The 21,232-nt window shown below is 40.1% G+C and overlaps 1 protein-coding gene across 2 annotated transcripts in view; it reads left to right on the forward strand.

Annotated features, from left to right (window-relative positions):
- The window catches only part of EPHA4 (EPH receptor A4), a 127,425-nt gene that overhangs the window by 53,810 nt on the left and 52,383 nt on the right, over positions 1-21,232 (forward strand). For both annotated transcript variants that reach the window (XM_033112411.1, XM_033112413.1), the window contains exon 4: positions 5,474-5,629. In XM_033112411.1, the coding sequence (XP_032968302.1) occupies positions 5,474-5,629 (156 nt within the window). The remainder of the gene's footprint in view (positions 1-5,473; positions 5,630-21,232) is intronic.

Consider the following 21,232-nt stretch of genomic DNA (forward strand, 5'->3'; position numbering starts at 1 on the left):
AACCCCAATTAAGTGAAATGTTATCTCTTCCGATAGGAATTCCATTCTTCTCATTTGTAAGTCTGTGTTACAAAAAAACAAACAAAAAACTACTTAATTGCTATTATACTTTGAACTACATCAACTGAAAAATGTACAAATTTGTTAGAATTGTATCTTGTCCTGTAAATACCTTCTTAATATCCTTGGTCTTCCTCTTGGCCTGCAAAGCCTAAATTACTTACTATCCGACTCTTTACGGAAATGTTTGCCTACCCCTGGATTAGGTGACCTTTGAGGTCTCTTAAAAAAAGCCCCGTTTTGGGGTTTTTTTTTTTCTCAACACTTATCAATAAAACCAATTGTGGCATGCGGATGACTGCCACAAAGTGGCTTGGCCAGTGTTTGGCCATGTTCCGCTAGTATTTGCAAATGGAATAGAATGAGACTGCTTCAAAGCAGAGCCCCGTTCCCTGTGACAGTTGTTCATCTTTACCCCGTAGGCTTCCAATGCAAGAGAAGAGGTCTATAAGCATGGTAGTTCAAGCTACACTGCCTGGGTTAGAAAACCAATCCTGCCTTGGGTAAATCCTTAACCTCTCTGCCTCAGTTTCCCCATGTGTGCTATGGAGAATCTGTTTATTAATGTTCACAGCTTCCCCGGCGAGGGCTGGGGATTGTACATTTTGCAAAACCCTCAAAGCAGAAACCCACTTTGACCGTTTTTCTTTTCCATCATGTACTTTTACATTATTCATCTTATAATAAATAGTCTAGCCAGCGAACAATTAATCAGAACTAATTCAATAATGGCCATTAAATGACTCTGATATTTCTAAAATACATTCCTCAGCATACTGAAAATACCATATATCCAGTACACCGAAGGCAGAGCTCCCCATAGTACCTGTTTGGAACTGTGTGCCTAATTTCATGCCCACTTGAGGATGGAGGGACCTACAGGCCTCCCAGAGCCAAGTGTTTCCTGAGTACCACTTTGCATAAATGGCTCAAATTTCCCCAGGAGAGCTACTGCTGGAATTTCAGCTTTGATCCATAATATTAAAATGTAAATTTGTTACCTAGGAAGGTCATTTTGAACCCCTTAATGTCTATTTGTTAATACCTTAGCTCAAATTGGTTACTTTTTTATTTTTTATTTTCCTAATTACCTAGCTGACCGAGAGCAGTAGTTAAGTAGAAGTGAATCATTGTCTGTGAGGTGGGCTAAGGGTAAGCTTTGGATAAGGATCTTAGGGTGATGGTGACGTATCCCCCACCACTGTCACTACCCAGTTTTTGCATGAATAGCTGCGTGCATGTGTGCAGGTACTCACAAGCACACAAGAGACTTAGTGGTTCGATCTTTAGGTAGCATTGCCCAATACAAATATAATATACACCACACTGATAAATATTTTAGTAATCAATTAAAAAAAGTAAAATTAAATTTAATGATATTTTACTTAACTCGATATAGCACCCGAAATACAGGGCCCGCCTGGTGGCTCAGGTGGTTGGAGCACCATGCTCCTAGCACCGAGATTGCCAGTTCGATTCCCACATGGGCCAGTGAGCTGTGCCCTGTACAGCTAAGATTGTGACCAATGGCTCTCCCTGGAGCTGGGCTGCAGCGAGTAGCCGGAGGTTGGCGTAAGTTGCTTGAACCGGAGTGGAGGAGGAAGTTGGAAGAAGGGGGAAAGAAAAAAAAAGAATCCAAAATAAAAACTAAATTAGTTTGAAAATAAACTACTATAAAGACAATCAGGTACTATTGATCTTTCCGTATTTCTCTAAAAAGAAAAATGACCATACCATCTATATCTACAACATGTTTTAAGAATAGGTTTAACTACTGTGTTTCCCCAAAAATAAGACCTAGCCGGACAATCAGCTCTAGTGCATCTTTTGGAGCAAAAATTAATAGAAGACCCGGTCTTACCGGGTCTTCTATTAATTTTTGCTCCAAAAGTTGCATTAGAGCTGATTGTCCGACTAGGTATAATTTTCGGGGAAACAGGGTAATTCCTAAAATTAGGTTTTACATCTCATGTAAGTCATCCACGCATCAAGAAATCGTGAAGATATTACAGAACCTTAAGAACATTTTTATTTTTGTTTTTAACCAAAAGTAATTACTTTTAAGCATTCCACAAAGAGCCTTCTACAGAAGACTTGATCCTAAAATGAAACCTCCTTATGGTAGTGGGTGAGTCAATGAAAGAAAATAGTTTTTTTCTTCCTGCTTGTCCTCATTTATCTTTTTGTTTTATTTAGAGTAAGCAGAACAAACTAATTAATTAAGGGAAAGCTAAAGGAAATAAATTCAAAGTTTTCATTGCACATGTGAACTAATCTTCCCACAGCGGCATATTCAGAATGCTCCATCATACTTCACCCCACCTAGTGAAACTTCACCAGAAAAGGGGCCGAAGGAAGTTATTTCTTGGGTGTGTAATTTGTCTTTCCAAGTCATTTCCATTCCAAAGCACAGTGTAACTGTTCTCACCTAAAAGAGAATGATGGAAAATCCTAACCTGAATCAATGCTTGCTACACCAGAGACACCTTTCATGGGGATTTTGTTTAGAATGAAAGATGTAGTAAAAACTTTAAGATGTAAATAAGTGGTGAATAAATATGGGATATACTTACGCATCCACGCACCAAGTACTGGAAGGCTGTGAGCCACGCAAAGCAAAGCAATGTACTACTGAACCATCAATTTAGTAGGTCATTTTGAATGTTGACAGCAAAATGGCTGTGTGCATGAGAAACCACTACTATATTGTGAGAGATCCTTTCTAAGAATCCTGAAATATTAATAACATGGTCTTAATGTAGTTGAAGACAAAGGAACGTGTTAAGGGGTAGCAAGGATTGCCGAGAATAGCACCATGACGATTTTGAATTTTCTGCTAGTGCTTGTAAAAAAAGCAAGCAAGAAAAAAACAGTGTGTTTCAAGAATATCAACCTTCAATTTTACAAATGGGAATAAAAATGTATTCTCTAAACGAAATCATGTGTACATATTCTTGATAACATATTAATACCAGCGTCAAGGAAATGTAGGAAAAAATATGTATAAAGTTCCAAAATCATTTTTGCTTAATTAACATGTATATATGTTAATTTAATATAGATATATATATATATATATATATATACACATATATACACACAACTAACTTTTGAACTTTAAGAAATTCAAGACATCTTCCAATTTGATTTTTGTGAACTATGAATTTAACTGGAAATAGTCGTAGAAGTTGAGGAATCAACAATGTTCCCCATCCCCCCTTTTTTTCTTACAAGATTTTGAATGTGCTCTGTTTTCACGTTGCAATGAATCAGTTACAGACCAATTTTTGTTGTTAACCTTGCAGTCCCATTGTGAGTTTTTAGATTTTGATGCCTGATGAAATGAAGGAGCACAAAGATCAATCAGGAACATGAAGGAGGTTTTCCTCCAACATCCAGACATGAAAAAACAAACCATTTATGCGTTCCCGGCAGTCCCTGTATTGAGGTACCAGGTTTCTGAAAGTTGCCTTTGTGGACTGTGACTGACTGAGTGACAGATGGGACTCGGTGGTTTGTGTCCGAGTTCAGGGACTCATTGCGTTTGATGTGGAATGGACAGCCTGACTCTCAGTGCTTCTTCCTGCCAAAGCCGGGGTTTCTAATTTTAATCGAAACCCTAGGGCCATCTTAAGCATGACCAAAAAGCACCTTGCATGTTGAACCCTATCTAATTATGTGAAGTGTATAAACTTGAGACACATAAATCTCAGTCATTGGAGCAACTTGTTTTTCTAAGATGCTCCGGTCCAGTGAAAGATGAAAGCAAATAAGGGAGAGATTGATCTCCAAGCGCTTTTATTGTCGGTGCTCCACACGTCATAAAGTTTGAACTCGTTAAAGGAAATTCCATAAACAACTTTAGTTAATAGTGGTGAAGTAACTGTGCTTTTCTGGAGCTTCTGCTAAACTCCCTTTCCGCTTGCCATTACAAGAGCATGATTAAGAAAATACCAACAGGATGTGCAAGAGGGAGGAACAGACTTCAAGTGGAAGCCATACGGATGTTTGATGGATGAGTAACGCAACGAGGGAATGTGGCCATATCTGCTCAGAGAGTCAGTTTTGTGGATCTCTAGCTACTCATTTGAGTACAATCTGCTGGCTTGCTGGCATGGTTGGTCTCTTTTGGTCATCAGGCTCATGGAAAAGTGCCTGATGGCTTCTTCTCCCCCTGGTATTTTTGATAGTACAGAAACATCGTAAGGATGTGATAAATGGAGAGAACTGAGACTGAATCATACTGGAAAGATTGTGGGTAACTGTCACTTTTTCTTTTCTTACCTCTGGGCTTATGAAATAACTTTATGTTTAATGGCCTTGTCGCTGTGGATTTAATAGTGATGGTGTTGGTCAATTTTTATTTCAGATTGAGACAGATTTGGGAGGTGATTATGAAGGGGGAGAAAAAAAGGAGAACAAGGCTGTATTAATTATTTTTTGTTGTAAGATTTCCCAGAATTAGTGAGTTTTTCCACATTAGTAAATACAGTCCTCGGTGTCAGGGTGATGATGGTTGTAAAGATGAAGTCATGGAAAGTGTATCAGGTACATAAAGAACTATATGGCCCACGTTCTCTGTACCAGCCATTTGAGGGTGTGTGTGGAGGAATGGAGGGGGGTGTTGAAAAAACAGGAGGATTTTATTATTTTGAACTTAAATACAGACTATCTGCTGATCCTTAAAAAAAAACTTAGCATATTCTAGAATCGACAGTTAGTCGGTTCTAGCACTTTCCCCTGAAATTGTGACCCGCGTCTTACTAACTCTTCTTTTATGCTTGGTTGCTTTTTTTTTTTTTTTTTTTTTGGTCTTTCACTTTGGGTCCTCTCTGTAGCTGGAATTAGGAAATAATCATCAACCAATTTTTTGTTAGCACTTGGACACGCTTCCAACTGGTTGGTTCAAGACCATGCTCTCAGATTTCATAGCATGTGATCAAGAGTCCATGCTTTCGGGGCAGATCATTTGGGGTCAAAGCTGGTCCCTGACATTTACCAGATGCATGATCAGGTCCTGGCAATTTACTGCTCACAGCTGATGTTCCTCATTTCTAAGGTAAGGCTAATAACAGTGCCTGTGGAAAGCGAGTGTTGTAAGGATTAAACATCATGCATATAAGCAGGGTACTTGGCACATAGGGAACACTTGGGCAACTTTAGCTGTGATTTTCTTGATGCCACCAGATTTAAGAAAATTTCTTCTGTAGGGCTCCTTGGTCATCTGACCAGAAATGGTAATGACCCTTAAAGTTAATCCATTAATGTTTTGGGATGCTTTTACCTGCATCTCATGCTACATAATCACTAGTGATTAACAAAAATGTCTCCTTCTTCTGATTCAAGGAGGTGACATTTTGCTTTGTTACATTAGCAGTGGTTTACATTGGTTTGTTTTTCTCCTTTTCTTTAGCCTGCAAAATTGGATATTACAAGGCCCTCTCCACGGATGCCACCTGTGCCAAGTGCCCACCCCACAGCTACTCTGTCTGGGAAGGAGCCACATCATGCACCTGTGACCGAGGCTTTTTCAGGGCCGACAATGATGCTGCTTCTATGCCCTGCACCCGTAAGTTGTGTGCTTGTCTCCCGTTTCTGCGATGCCAATAGCTTTCATTACCACCTAGCAGGGCACTGCCAGGACTTCTCCCAGGATATCTGTGCAGGGGCCAAATTAGATCCAACAGGCTTCTTGTCTCAATTGTAGCAGGGGAAATGCTTATGAAAAGAAAGGATCTTTCTCGCTCTGGCTGTTCTGCTTGCCTTCAAGATGCACAGCTGCCAACAGACCACTTTGTGGAGCAGAGACTGAGCGTTCAGGCGTTGTCTGACGGTGTAATTAGAGCTGAGATTGGAGTTTATAAATGGCTTACCATTTCATTGAGGACTCTTGGGGAAGCTTGACAGCTGTGGGGGAAACAGGTACAGGGCAGGGTTCCGAGGGTGGGATCGCGTGTGGACAAGTGGTTTCAGTTCTGTGTGATATGATGTCATAGCTTGTATTGTTATTACCTTTCTTCCTTCTTTCCTCATAGTTTTGTATTCATAACATTTAGTCTTGGATCCTTGCTTCATGCTAGGCAGGCCATAAACGCTGGGTTAATGAATGCCTGGGGTTGGCACCTTGGTATGCAGAGGAGTAGCGAAATCTTTTCTTACACTTTATATGGACAGTGTTCCTAGGTGTCGGCATTCCTTTCATGTACACTCAGGGCTTCACAGACCTTGCAATGACTCTGACCTTGACCAGAACAGGGAGTGGTGTGCCCAGGTATTCCACCCGTATGTTTCCCTTCGGTGAGTCTGTGTATGGAGGGACAGAGCCTCGTGTCCGGGCACACAGGCTTTCCACGGGGTTTGGCTTTGTTTCCCAGCCCACCATTTAATAGCTGAGTGACTGTTTAGCTTTTTATGTCTCAGTCTCTTCTTCTGTGGAATGGAGTTGAGAATAGTCCCTCCCTCGTGGTTATTGCTACTCAATACCCTCGTGTTGTTTGCATACTACGTAAAATGCATAAAATGATGCTGCTCAATATAGTTTAGTTTTTACTGTCATGATGACTAATATTTTGTCCCCTAACTCCTGTAAAGTCCATCTTGGCCGACCTGGAGCCAACATCACTGCAAATAGAAGTATTTTCTAGTTTGGGAGCAGTTGGGCCAGTTGTTAGGCTATTCTCTAGACCAGTCAAGAACCACCTTTAAAAGGAGTGGGGAGAAAGATTTTTAGGTCCATCCCAAATTTTTGCTGAAATTGCCATCCATGCCGGAGTTTCTTACATAACCAGAAGCAATAATAATAATAATAATAATAACCATTTTATAATTATACCCCGGTGATGTATTAGGCTTTCAATACACCTTATCACAGGGCTCATATTATAATAAATCTATAAGATAGGGATCATCTTTATTTTAGGGAGGAGATTACTGCAGCTCAGAGATGTTAAAGAGCATATGCAAGACTCCACCCCAGCTTAGTGACAGGGCTACACAACCAAAGGCCTCCCCTCACTCCTACATACTGGGGTGATGGGAGCACCCCAGGTCAAGCACAAACTTCCAGAGGGAAGGAATGCACTGGGGCCAGCCTTAGGTGTGAACATAAGTGGGCAAAGATTTCCTTGTCCACTTCTTTTTCTGGTCCTTCCACAGACAAAGTACTTTTCTCTGGATGGCCACATACATCTGACAGGCTCAAGTCCCAGCCTTTTCTGTTTTTCTTCCCATCTAAATGTTCTTATCTTATGTTCCCCTGTGTGTGATTACTTTACTAATAAACTTTTCTCCTCTATCCACACACACACTGCGAGCAGTTCTCCAGTTGTGGGATTTTAGCAAACTCATAGGGAAATGTTGTGGGCTGACAGTGTGATAATTGCCATCAAGTAGTCCACCACCTATGGTCCATACAGGTGAAGCCTTCTCTAGGTTGGGTCTTGGTTGTGTGAGGAACCTCATACAATTCATAGCGGATGGCAAGACGGCCTGGCTCTTTCTCCCAGGTATTTTCAGTCTCATGATTCTGCTCTGTTCATTCCAGAGGACCATGCACCAATCACTTAATTACAGCAGCTTGCTGTGTAGAAGTTTAGGGAGACTCCAAAGATTGCCACATGCCTGAGTCACTAGAACGTTTGTCGTATGAGTAAGTGTGGCAGCTGAACCCTCGAAATTTTATATTTCTGTAGGAATAAATTGTTAGCTTTCTCTTGAGGATGCAAATGAGAAAAGGCAAATATTGACTTTTAACATACGGGTGAAACAAAAAGTTTAAAAACTAAAGTAATTCTTGCATTTTTTAGAGAGGAAGACTGGTGGTTTTTTTGTGTCATTGATAAAAGGTCCATGAAAATACCAAAGCGATACATGACCTTTTTTTTAATCATAGTCCGTCCTCTTGGAAATCTTCCTACACTAACTCAAACTCGTACCATTCTAATGTGTATTGCATCCCTCTGACCCAAATTAAGAGGCGACACAGTGCTGTTGTTAATGCCACGGACTTGTGAGGTTTCACCTCTCCAAGCCCTAGTTTACTCATCTGTAAAATGGGATTCTCACTATCTACCTGTGGGACAGTTTTAAAATTTAAATAAGAAAATATTTGCAAAGGTCTGGCACATGGCAGGGATCTAACAAATGTTTGTTCTCTCTCTCTCTCTCTCTCTCTCTCTCTCTCTCTCTCTCTCTCTCTCTCTCTATTATTTTTTATCCTAACTGTTCACTTCCTCCCCCAGACTCCCTCCACAGCAGATTGCCTATGCATGTCACTGCTTTTTCTGTGGTGGTTTTCTCATCTGACTGTACAATTAAATTACCCAATGGCTGCCGTGCACTCCAGAATCTCGTTCCAGGGGTAGGACTCAGGCATCAGTGTTTTCAAAAGTTGCCCCCATCATTGTACTCTACAGACAAAGTTGAAACCACTTTTCTGCAGAGTTGAATTTTTCAGTTCTTTCTTAAATGTAATCAATATTCACTACATATGACTCTGACGACCTCCTCTGAGACAGGGATCATCAGGGAGGTGACCCTGTTATGCTAACGGGTATACTAATAAGTTATGTAGCAGAATTAGAATCTATGCTAGCCTATGGCTCCCTCTACATTTCTCCCTTCCTGATGGATGTCGCGGACCTGCACTGCCCAATACAGTAGCACCCAGGTTCACGTGACTATTTCCATTTAAACTTATTAACATTCAGTTTAAAACTCAGTTTCTAACTTATGCTTGCCACATTTCAAGAGCTCAATAGCCATATGGGGTCAGTGGCCACCATACTGGACAGCGCTGCTGTAGAATATTTCTATCACCGCAGAATGTTCTGTGGGACAGCACTGCAGTAGCCATTTCAATAGAGAAGAAGACAGTGGGAGTTTCTCAGAGAACCTCTTCTTCAAATAAGCCACAGAATGAAGACCTCCCTCTTTGCCCCACCCCCAGCTTTATCGGATTCTCTTGACAAGTTGTGGGGATGAAAAGGAACGTAAACATCAGGGATCCTTTCAGACTGATTCCAGCCTCTAATCACTTCTTACCAGTTGGTTAAACCAGGTGACAAACCCAATTCCCTTGTGCTGACAGCCATGATAATCAGGCACCTTCTTTGTTCATTATGCTGTCTTTAACCCCAGCATTCTTATGCAGCCCTGCATTTAGTGATCGCTCACTGTGATGGCACACTAATGAAGAAATAAAACACACTATCTGAGACTCATTCTTCTAGCCAAAGAGAGACTCTGCTCCACTGGCTTGTAAAATCAGGTTTTTGTTAACTTGGAGAACAATTAGACCAGGTGAATACAAGCAGCATTGGCTAATTTAGAAGGAAACACCTAAGAAGTTCTTCACACCATCTATATTGCTAGAGAACTTGAGAGAATTTAATGGGAAGTAAACTTTATCTGTGGGAGGACTTTTAATGGAGCCTCTGCTTAGGCTAACATGAATGGCGGCCTGTCGGATGGACAGCATTCAGTAGAAGCATCATCTGACTATTCTCAAGAAACTAATCCATACCTGTTAGAGTAGAGTTAGAACAATGCTTCTTACATGTTAATGTGCATGGAAATCATCTAGCGATTAGGAGAAGTCAGGCCTGACATTCTGCTTTGCTAACGAGTCCCCAGACGTTGCTGATGCTACTGGTATGTGGACCACTTTTCTGTAGCACAAAGTTAGCTCCTCCCTGATGGATGGCAGGGGATGGAGACGCTCTCTTCCACGCCTGTCACTTTCAGGGCTGTTCTTCAGCACAGTGGTGTCTCTAGGAAGAGATTTCCAGGGTTCTGAACATTCTCCTTGAAATGGAAATTGAATACTTGATTTGCCTCCTCCAGGAAGAAAATCCACCAGGTTTGAAGTTGCATAATCCAATACACTCACTGTGGAGCTCTGTTCCTCTTTATTTTTTCCCGGAGTCCCCATTAGGTAACTGCTAGGGAGTGGAAATATAAATGTTCACCTGGGACCCATGTACCAGTCAAGAAAGGCAATGGGGTTTTTCTGCGACATTGCTAGCCAGGCAGACACAGAGACCTTGATACACACCAAGATGCCAATTAAGTTGATGAAGGAATTTTGATTTCGCGAATCATATTTTAGAAGGAATTTCAATGTGATTTTGTTTTATTAGTGGAACTAATAGCGTCCCTTAATTCTCCAGATAACCATCCTTTCCCTCCAGATCTCTTTCACATTCCCTTCACCTTTCCCCATCATCAGGAATGTAGTCTGGCAATCAGCAGTGTTGGAAAAGTCCGCTGCGTGCCTGTGCAGGAAGACTTTGATTGCCTTCGTCATTTAGCGCTCGTTCTGTAATTATAATAGAAAGGTCTTCTTTTCCCCCTGTTGGGAAGCTGAACCAATATTGCATTTAAGGTAACTTTCCAACCCTTTATTGTGTTTCAAAGCGTCAGGTGGGGGGGGGGCGGGCAGCCTTCTAGAAGAAGTAAATTGGCTTTGCATATCTAGGAAGAAATAGCTAATTTGTTATTTTGCCAACTTTACTTCTGAGCACCATTACCAGAGAGGTTTTCTGTCTTTTTCAATTGGAAATCTGTCCTCGTGCTTTTGGGTACCCTTTATTTAACTTGTTTGATGAAACTTATTAGCGCCTCGTGATTGGGAGCACTCTGTAAATAAGAGATTATTATTTCAGATTGCCAACTTGAAGGGCCTTCACAAATCTGTCTCCAACTAAACGGCCTTGAATAATTCAGTCAGCTGTGCCAAACAAACAAAGAGTGATTGATTGATACTTAGACGTGGTCTAAAATATTCCAAAATTGCAGCTTTTAAGACAATTTATCCTGGAGTTGCTTAGAGCTAATGAGGGCAAATTTACCAAGATCTATGAAGAAAGGTCCTGATTTGAAAAAGCTTCGTGCAGGTTTGGGTTATCAAGAGATTGAAACAGCCTAACTCCAAACAGCAAACATCACTTACTTGGTCTCTACAGTTGCCTTTTCTAATTGAATTTAGTGTGCCACTGTATTTGCTCCAGAAAGTGTATTGTTCTAAAATTACCATTTCAGTTCTATTACTCAAAGCCCTGGCTTCTAATGCTTTCTGACAGTTATCAACATAATGAACCATAATGAAATGACGAGCAATCTTCAGTGGAAACCCAGTGTGGATCCCAGTGGTGCTGTGTGACTGTGTTGTTAAAATTTGAATGCAAATTAAAATAACATCGTCCTTACTTGTTTCCAAGGTCAGCAGAAGAGAGAGACTTTTTTTTTTAAGTGCTTTAATTTTGGAAATCTCACATCCGTTTTCAAACAAACCCTTGAAGGTACAATGTTCAGTTCAATCCTCTAATCCAGATTTCTATGCTGAAGAGTCTGGCTGAGGGACTTTGGGAGGGAGGTCTAGTATGAGGCTTTGATGTGGAAAAACCGTAGGATAAAAAGCAGTCTTCCTTTTCAAGTAAACTACATTTTTTTTCTACCCCCAAACATATTTCTTTTTGCTTTAGACATGTAAGTAGCTAATAATATAATGATAGGGGGAAGGACATCCTCTGGAATTGATTAATGAGAGTGCAGTTAGCTCTAGTGAAAGACTAGTTAGTAGAAGAGTGAGAACAGAGGCCAACGATTCCCAAAGTTTTGTTAATGAAAGTGTTTCAGAAGGTCCCTTGGTTGATCACTAATCATTTTACATTTTATCATCCATGCAATCAATCATTTTTGTGAACATATTTTTATGAAAATTCTTGCATCGAAGATTTTCAGGGGAATTTATTTCATGTTATCCAATTTTGCAATATTAGAGTGTAATTTCGTACTCCATTTCATTTGTCATAAGACGAAAACTCAAACTGAAAGACCAACTCTCCTATTGCCATAGCACGTGACCTGGTTTTTAGTTCAGAACATATGGTCCTGTTGCTTGTTAACCACTTAATACGCCAGCTAACGTGCCTGTCCCCTGGAATGCACAAACCGATCAAAGCAACCGAAGATATTTTGGTGATTTAGATGCAGCCTTCATCGACCCCTTCCATTTCTAGGCTGCTCCTTTAGTTAGATCCTCAGTAGTTCAAGGTTTGACACAGCTCCTGATTAAGTCACATCCTTGCTTCCTCCTTTGGGATTACCTTTCAGCATTTTGACTACTAATAGGAAAAGGTACATCTAGAGAACCTAAGTGCATGATTCTTGTCCAAAGAAAATTTCGAATATAGTGGAAAAGATCACCAGGTGTGCTGAATGAAAAGCACTGGATTGACTCCAGGCTGAACACTTGCCATTTGGTTGTTTGCACAATTTTTAAAAGCTTAAAGATATTTAGTGAAGATCACATATCATCTCATTGAATTACTGGATTTAAAATAATGCCATTTTAGTGTCCTCTTTACCTCCCAACCTACTGCTCACTTTATAGGGCTTAATAGTATATTATGGATTCAACTGGAAAGTGCATAGGTTTGGGGAACACTAATGTATGTCCAAGTGAAAAGCCTGAATAATCTGCCAATGCCATTTAATCACGTTATTCCAATTTTCCCACTACCATGAATAATTAAGAATGGCATGTTAGCAACTGAGCCCTGTCATTTCCGGGTAACTTTTTCGATGCTGTTCATGGAAGTCATCCAGTGGTTGTGCACAGCATGCTTCTGTGAAACAGGGTCAATTAGACATTTTCCTGAGATCCCCTGGGGTGAGAACTAGCTACCTTCTTGCTATCAGCATTTTGAGTTTCCTTTCGTAGTTGACTCTTATTCTACATGCTATCTAGAGCTCAGCAGAAGAAGAACTGAGGGAAGAGTCTAGTTACATAGATCTAATTGCCCCCCCCCACCTCCTGTGACCTTCCACCCAGGGAAAGAACTTGAACAGAAATTCCTAATTATCCTCCTGTGTGGAATGTAGGAACCAGGCAGAGAGGACGACTCAACTCAAGCTAAGGCAATAGCACCATCCATGAAGTATTCTCAGCAGCCGTCAGCATCAAGGGCAGGGAAGCTAGGAGAAATGTGGCATTGGGTGAATTGAGAAAGTGGAAACGTTCCAGGTTAGTTGACAAAGAATTCATAGTAACAGTCCTTTTTTGCAAATGTTTCGTATCTCTGTGACTGGGGTCGTTTCAGCCTTGCTATGTTTTAGCTTTGTATTGGCCATGCTCATTTGGGAGAGTTGCTTAATTTAGTTTCAGATGGCTGTGGCTAATAAATACTTGTCTGACAGATTTTGTTCTGGGGGTGAAGTAGGATAAAGTATGAAAAAGTGCTTCACAAGAAGTACAAATTAGTTCACAGGCTAGCTAATTCTAAAACAAAATACTCATGGTTTTAAAAATATATGTATTACTTTTTCCTGTCTTTCATACTCTAGCTTCCTCATGGATAACTGAGTTTACTTTATAAAGTACTTCAGCCATGAACTAGTCATGTTAAAATAAAGAAACCCAAACCCCAATTAACCCAGTAAAGAAAAGACTAAAGGTTCCGGGAGAGGAGAATGGGAGAATAAATATACTAGAAAAATACAGGGTGGCAAAGTTACAGCAAGGAGTTACCTCTATGGGAAGCCAAGAGTTTTTCATGACAGTAATAAATGATTGATGGATCCAAATGGCTCTGTGTTTTAATAATGGGCAGTTCTGCTTTGGCTCTATTCTTTGTTAAAACACACAAACCGCTGTGATAAAAGGTTATGCGCTGTTCATATATCTCGGAAGAGGTGTCCCTGAACAGCAGTCTTTATGTAAACTAACCCCTGGCAGCAAGGGCCAGGAGAAAGCAATTAGTGGTGGCAACCTATACAACTGTCAGGGGGGAAAGCACGAGCTTCATTTCAGTCAAAACTTACACACCCCGTTTCCTCCGCCTTATAACCTGTCTTTCAGCTGAAGAAAGATTAGCAAAGGCTTATCTGAAGGGTGGGAGGGTTTTATAGCTAAGGCACTGAAGAGTCACTGACTGTCCAAAAGTTGTACGTGATTATTGAAGCCTTATGGAATGGAACGGGAGACCCAAGCTGCCTCTTCCTCAGAAGACAGGTCTTGTTCTGGTTGCTTCGGCATTTTACTAGGGTGACGGTAGGGCTTAAAGAAATTGATCATTTAAAAGCTACGTTTCTGCCCATGCATGCTCTTGGGGAATGTTTCTTTCCACATCCAGAATTAATTTCATGGCTCAGGCATTGAATTTTAAAATGGTGATTAAAAATCAGTTAAGTATTAAAAGTCTGTGATAGCTCTGGAAGCTACACTATACACGAGCCCAGCTACTTTGGTTTCCTATAAACTCTTTCCTGGCCTTCGTTGCAGACTTGATTTTCTTTCTTTCTTTTTTTTTTTTTTTTAGGCCTTTAGCATGCGATTGCCTTTTCTTTTCTTTGGATCAGCTTTTGTGATCTACACAGGTGCTATGGAGGTGATGCTTCTGGAGTGAGCCTGACTGGGCTAAGGACGCATCGCTCTTTTATTTATTCAGCAGCTACTCAATAAGCATGTCTGTTTCGCATCTTTGTAAGTGCTGGGGATACTCTCATAAATCAGCAAAGAGAAGAGACTCCTGTTCTCGTGGAGCTTCTGTTCTAATGAGCATATATATAATAAACAAGGCAATTGAAAAGTCTCACAAGAAGAACAAAAGATGATGTCATTAGGTAAAATAGAAGAAAGGGGAGAATTTTACTTTGCATAGAATAGTGAGGAATGAGGAGGGTGAGTTTTGAGCTGAAACCAAAGGAGGCAGCTGTTAAAAGTTAGCCAGGGGAGAGAATTCCAAGTGGAGCTAAAAAGTCTGAAGTATCTGAGTTGCATGTTTAAAGTGTTGCTAACAATGTGAGTTTTAAACTTGACTTATTTTTCTCCCCTGGTCCCGGAGTCTGTTAGTACTTTTTAATTCTAGTTGTTACAAGAAATAGAAATTTCAGGTTTATATGTCACATTACCCCATGCGTCCATATAGATTTGAACCCTTTGGCAGAATCTACTTCTATTCAACTATCTTAGTGGGTTTCAATCTTTTGCTAAAGTTCCAGTTACTTCCTATAAGAATGCAAAAGTACATTTTACCTAACTTGGTAGTTTGGGGTGGGATACAGTGCATGCAGTTATTTTGACCTGGACTTTCCACTGAATAGTTCGTATCAAACTCCAGAGGCATTTATGACTTTAGGTTCAGCGTTGGCTGATCCTTTTTGAATTGAAGGCTCATACAGATTTCATGTGGCTACGTAAACATTAGGTTGTCCTAAATGGGACTACTTTGAATCCTGACGTAAGCCAGCAAGTGTGTTCTCTAAACTACTGAGAAATTATACTTTAGTGTAATACATGGGAGAGAAAAACTAAGATTTGTGGAATTACTGGGATTTTCTTTTATACTTGGAATATTGCCCTTAAATTATCACATTCACTTCATTTTTCTACATAATATGCGGTTCATTTCTGGAAGCTTGTTGTTTCCCAGAGGAGAACACATGATAGGTGAAGGAAGATCAAGATTTATGGTATAAGATGATATATTTTATGGTATGATATGATGGTCCTTTGCTTTTGCTGTAATTTGGCTATAGTTTCTTTGAGGCTTCATACTGTCAAACTCCTGTCAACTGAATTCAAGTAGACATCCCACTAGAAAATAATAATGACCCATTGGAGCACCTTTCACCAGTACCTGCTGTGCGATACACAAAGTATTTCAGACCAGTGAAGCGAATGAATGCTCATTAAATTTGCCCACAGTGGCAAGAAATGCAGTGCCCATTTTTTTCAGAGCAATGAGAAACTCAAGAAACAGGCCAAAATATTCCACGTATTTCATTCCTTCCTTAGTCAATGAAGGTAGATGTAACGGGCTTTAGAAGCCAGAGCTGTAATCTGGGCTGTATAAATGTGTTAAGTCAGGGGGTTCTTGGACTGAGCTCCACTGATAGGTTCAGGGTACGCTTGATGTCCCTAGAAGTAGGGGCATATTTATGAGGATTCCCGTGAGCATCTTCCTGGGAAGAGGTTGCATTGTGCCTGTCAAATTCTCTAAAGCAGGAGTTGGTAAACTGTGGCCTGAAGACAAAATTCAAGGGCCCCCCGTATTTGCAAATCAAATTTTCTAGGAACACAAACACACCCACTTGGTTAGGTATTTTCTATGGCTGCTTTTGAGGTACAACAGTAAAGTGGAATAGTTGTTACACATATCCACCCATGTGGCCCATAAAAGCTGACATACTGATGACCTGGCCCTTTACAGAGAAAGTCTGCTGAACCCACACTGAAGGATTCTTAAGTTCAGGATTACTGCGTTTCACTTCTGGTTCCGGTGGTACAGCTATTACCTATGCCACCAAATTATATTTAAAATGTGAAGCGCATTTTACACAAGAGAACTTTAAAATAGTTTCACATGCTAGCCTCATGTGTAGATGCAGGGAGAGAGAGAATCTTGGGCTTCTTAAGTTTCCAAGGGGGTTTTACAAATAAAATAAAAAATGTGAAGAAAGGACACTTAGGTTCCCTTAAACATCCTTCCAATAGAAGTATTTGATTGATTTGTATTTTAAAATGTCTTAATTTTGATGATAAAATTAAAAGAAAAATTGTAGCTCTATAAAGGCTTGTAAGGACAATGCCAGCCTACCATTGAAAATGTTAAAATTTACTGTCTTCGGAGCTAAAATTTTCCATAACTTGATGCCTGAGTAAATCATCACCTGAAGTTAAGATGGAGAGAGACAAGTCATAATAACCCATCCCAAATTAACAAAACTTGAACTGATAGGGCCCACATTTTTAATTCACAGCCATGCTGGTTGGTAAGGGAACTAAAAAAAAAAAAAAAAAAAACCGAGAGGACAGAGTACTTGTCCTTACATCCTCCAGAAGATCACACAATCCACAGTTAAGTTCCTTTAGTCTCTTCCTTTCCCCACCACCAGCTTCCTTTCCTTCAGCTACTCAGGAAAGTGTCAAAATGAATCAATAATTTCTTTCCCCACTCTCTTCTAGAGCAGGTGACAAATAGTGGACACTCAATAAATATTTGCTGAATAAATGAATGACCCCACAGTCCCTCCCAACAGAAGTAACCGTGTGTGTGTGTGTGTGTGTGTTATATAGCCCTCTTTACTTTTTCCAAAGGATTTTTAAATTATAGAAAAGAGGAAATTGAATTAAATTAGTTACATTGAGATACTCCTTTACAGGGCTTAATGCTCATGAATTTGTCTGAGAAAAGCTGACTAATACTCAGAGAAACCTGTATTAATTCACACATTTGAAAAACCACTAGGTAGTTGGGCATGGGTGTATTGAAGGACTGCGTTAGTTTTTCCATCCAGCCATCCACTGATTCATTGATTCATCGAACATTTATTGAGCTTGCGCTGAACTAGAAATCATGGTAGACGCTGGGAAACGATGAAGACACCAGTTTTGCTCTTGAGGAGCCTATAGACTGATGATAGGGGCAGATATGCATTATGTGTCTGATTAGCATGGCCATGTTCCAAACAAAATAGGGAGTAGAAATAAAGACCTAACCTGCAGAACAAATGCCATAAGCAGGATTGCTGCCAGTCCTACGTGCAGGTTCATGGGTGGTTTTAGAAAGCATAAAACCCTACTGTATTCGCAGTGACCCACAGCACCTGATGCTAGGATCTACTCAGTAGAGATGATGTCAGTGTGAAGACTAGAAAATTAAAACAAATGTTACCTTTATTCCTCTTTGTTATACATCTCTTATTTGTAATTGGAGACTTGGTGGACATATTTCTGATGAGAAAGTCAGTCACTTGTCAAAAATGTAATTGTACCTAAATATCCAGATACAATATTTCTGTAAACAAAAGAGAATATGATCTGAGAGTTAAGATTTCTTCCTTCTGGATGCTACGTAACATGAGAAAACATGTTATTACTCAGAATGCCTGTTTCCTTTTCTCTGTAGCCGGCTCTACAGGTAATTGTTTTAAGGTGCTCCTGAGTTTGACTGTTGGGCCCATACTGACTTTTGACTGTATTTAAAGTTTGTATTCTTTTCTCATTGTCTTGAGAAGAGAATACTTTCTTTTCTGAGGAAGAGATGGCCCCTCCTAGTAAATAGAAATTCGCTTCATATGTTTATTATCTTTTAACTGGCAAAAGTTAAAAAAAAAAGAAAAGAAAAAGAAAAACACACAATCCCACAAACACAATACAACCACCATTATGATTTTAATTTATAAACCATGTGTCTTTTCCCAGGCCTGTGCCGGCAAATGTTATAATCATACTCTGTGGACATTTCTGTATTTCCTTCCTGTCATACTTTAATTTCTAACGTGCTACTATGCCCATCACTCCCTACGGCAGCGAAACTTAAAACATGTGCAGTACAATTCCCCAAACCATTCATGGAGGCAACGTTAAACTTGAATTTGCCTAGCTCTCCGTTTTTCCTTCAGCATCTACTTGAATCTTCTTCCCAAAGGAAGAAGTTCGTTCTGAGCTATCTATCACTTGTTTTTCCTGCCAGCCCTCCAATTTGAAATCCTGCAGCATTTTTTTTCTTCTTCATGTTTCAGTGTTATATCTCTGAGGCCTGTGACCATTTAGTTTTCTGCTCCATTTCTTCTCTGTTTAGACACCGCCATGCCCCGTCCCACATACTAATTACTGACTTTTTGCTTCTGCGGTGCTTGATTCATTGTGTCACATTTTCCCATGTGAAAGTGGACCAGGAACCTTGGCAAAGAGGTTAATGGATTTAAGAGTCACTCTTATTTAACCCTGGAAGTTGCAGCAAAATAGGAACCATTTTGTAAACCAAGCTGTGGTCAGCTTCAGCTGCAGACTAGTAATGGATTTCATCACAGTGGCAAGTATCTACAGAATCTGAACAAGATTGAAGATACACACTCCCACTTTCTATCTTTACGTCTCAAAATTTGGTTCAAAGTACTGATTTTGCTGTCATACCTTTAATGGGGCCATGTGGTAGAGTGGAAATAACCCCAGAGTGGGAGTTGGTACGTAATGAATTTTAGATTCTGTCACTCATTAGATTGCACAAACTTCCCATATTATCAGATTCACTTTCTGGATCTCAATTTGCTCATCTTTAAAATGAGGCTATTTGACCAAATGGTCTTTACTATACTATCTGGCTCTAAGAGTCAATGATTTTAAAGAGTTCTATTCATTTATTCAAAAACCATTTATTTGACCCTGTTATTTTCCAGTCACTGTGCTAAGAACCATAGACACAAATTTGAAATCTTAAACAAAAAGGAAATTTGAATTTTCTCTCTGAGGACTTCTGTGGGGTTAATATTGCCTTTAGCACACATTTTACAACACTGTTTTTTCCTTAGGGTTCCCAGGATGAGGAGTAGGTCTTAACACAAAGGGAGATCATACTTAGTCTAAAAGGGAGACACGTAGGACCTGCTTACCTTGTTCAATAGTTTTCAATTAAGCTGTATAAAGAGAACAGGAGAGCGAATTAACCTTAGCCAATGTTACCACCAAAATCCTCTAGCCATTCATCACCATGAGCTAATAATAAATATGAAATCTGAGTCCTTATTCATAGGTTACCTCTTCCCATTGTCTCTCAGTAGCTACTCTGGAAGAATACATTCCATTATGGTCGACTAGATAAAGCTTCTCGTGACTTCCCAGTTAACTTCCAAGCCTGCAGTTAACTGCCTTTTCCGCAAGAACTGAACAAATTTTCCTGAAAGCAGTAATTGCAAATACATTTGAAGTGGAATAGGTACAGTGAGCAAGAGATCTCTCCTTTTCCTTAAAACTTACTTCGGCTCTTTTCTTGGAAGACCAAAATACAGGAGAAAAAAGAAAAGAGGGCTTTCCAACTGTCACATTGAGTAAATATTTTTCATTCGAGTGTGACAGGCATCTTTTAAACCTTTGGAACCAGCTCAGCTCAGACCAGAAAAACGCTCTCTTCTCCCATCCTGATTCTTCTCCCTGAATGTAATTTGTATCACAACTTCTCAGCATATAAAGACTAACCTACAGCAAGAAGCAAAAGGGTTCATCATTGGTCCTATACTCCTATTTCATTTTTATTATTATTAAATCAACCCCTACGCTGTTTGCAACCAGTTGTAATGTTTCAAAACAGCCACCACCACCATTCATATTTTTGAAACTCTTTGGTGTCAGTGGGAATACGAACAGGTTTTCCCTACTCTCCGAAAGCAGAGAGTTCCTATGAAACCTTTCTTACGCTGAAACTGTGTAAAGTGAAGAAGCAATCACCTTAGGGCCCATCTTACTAAAAGATGCACAAAATAAATCGAGATAAAGCACAGATGCTCAGAGACACAGTTCAAAGCACATTCAAAGCTATGGTGGCTTGATGCTGAGATGCTGAGTGTACTTCCTGGGGAAGGAGCTTGGTGGTTCAGGCTGCACACTGCCTCTCACAACGGCTCGCTGCAGAATAAATGCTGAGCACTGTTTTTGCCTTTTTTTTTTTTTTTTTTTTTAAAAGTGAAAATCCTCTTTGGATTTCTTCTGGATAGCAAAAACAGGTCTTTCCTAAAAGCAGAGTGGTGTAAAATGAACTTTCGAAAAGCAGGGGATAGCTGTGTGCTTTCAAAGGGTCTGCTGCATCCCCGGTCCGTTGAAGGGCAGGAGGTGGGGACTGTGAGCCTTTGTACAATACCTGCCTCTAGTTGAGATCTGTCAACAACAGTACCTCCCTTCAACATCTCTGCGACCAGGTTAAACCAGTTCCTACTAATTACCATAAACACTTTAATCCTCAACTGCCATGTTGAACTGAAGAGGCGTATCTATCCAATTCAGTTAATTTTATTCCATATTGGTGACATGCTGTACTTACGGATCATCATTTAGCTTTAAAAGTAGTATATAACTCTTAATTTACCAGAGTCCCACAACCACCCTGGGGACTGGAGTCACATTTGCATACCTATTTTCAGATGAGCAGACTGAGACTAGATAAGTTATGGTATTTTCCTGCCACTTCAGAGAGAAAGCCTGGGCTTGGAACTCATTTGAGGTACAGTTGCTTGACAGAGTAACAGACAATGCTACATTTGTTTGCATAGAAATGAGGATGACACATGTACAGCCTTCTATTCTTCTTTTAAAAGATCTTTTTGCTGGTTTGACTTGCTTTTCACTTTCTTTGCCCAGTGCGCCCATCATACTTCTTATAGCTGCAGAGACTAG

Source organism: Rhinolophus ferrumequinum, chromosome 8 (assembly GCF_004115265.2).
Source record: "Rhinolophus ferrumequinum isolate MPI-CBG mRhiFer1 chromosome 8, mRhiFer1_v1.p, whole genome shotgun sequence".
NCBI lineage: Eukaryota > Metazoa > Chordata > Mammalia > Chiroptera > Rhinolophidae > Rhinolophus > Rhinolophus ferrumequinum.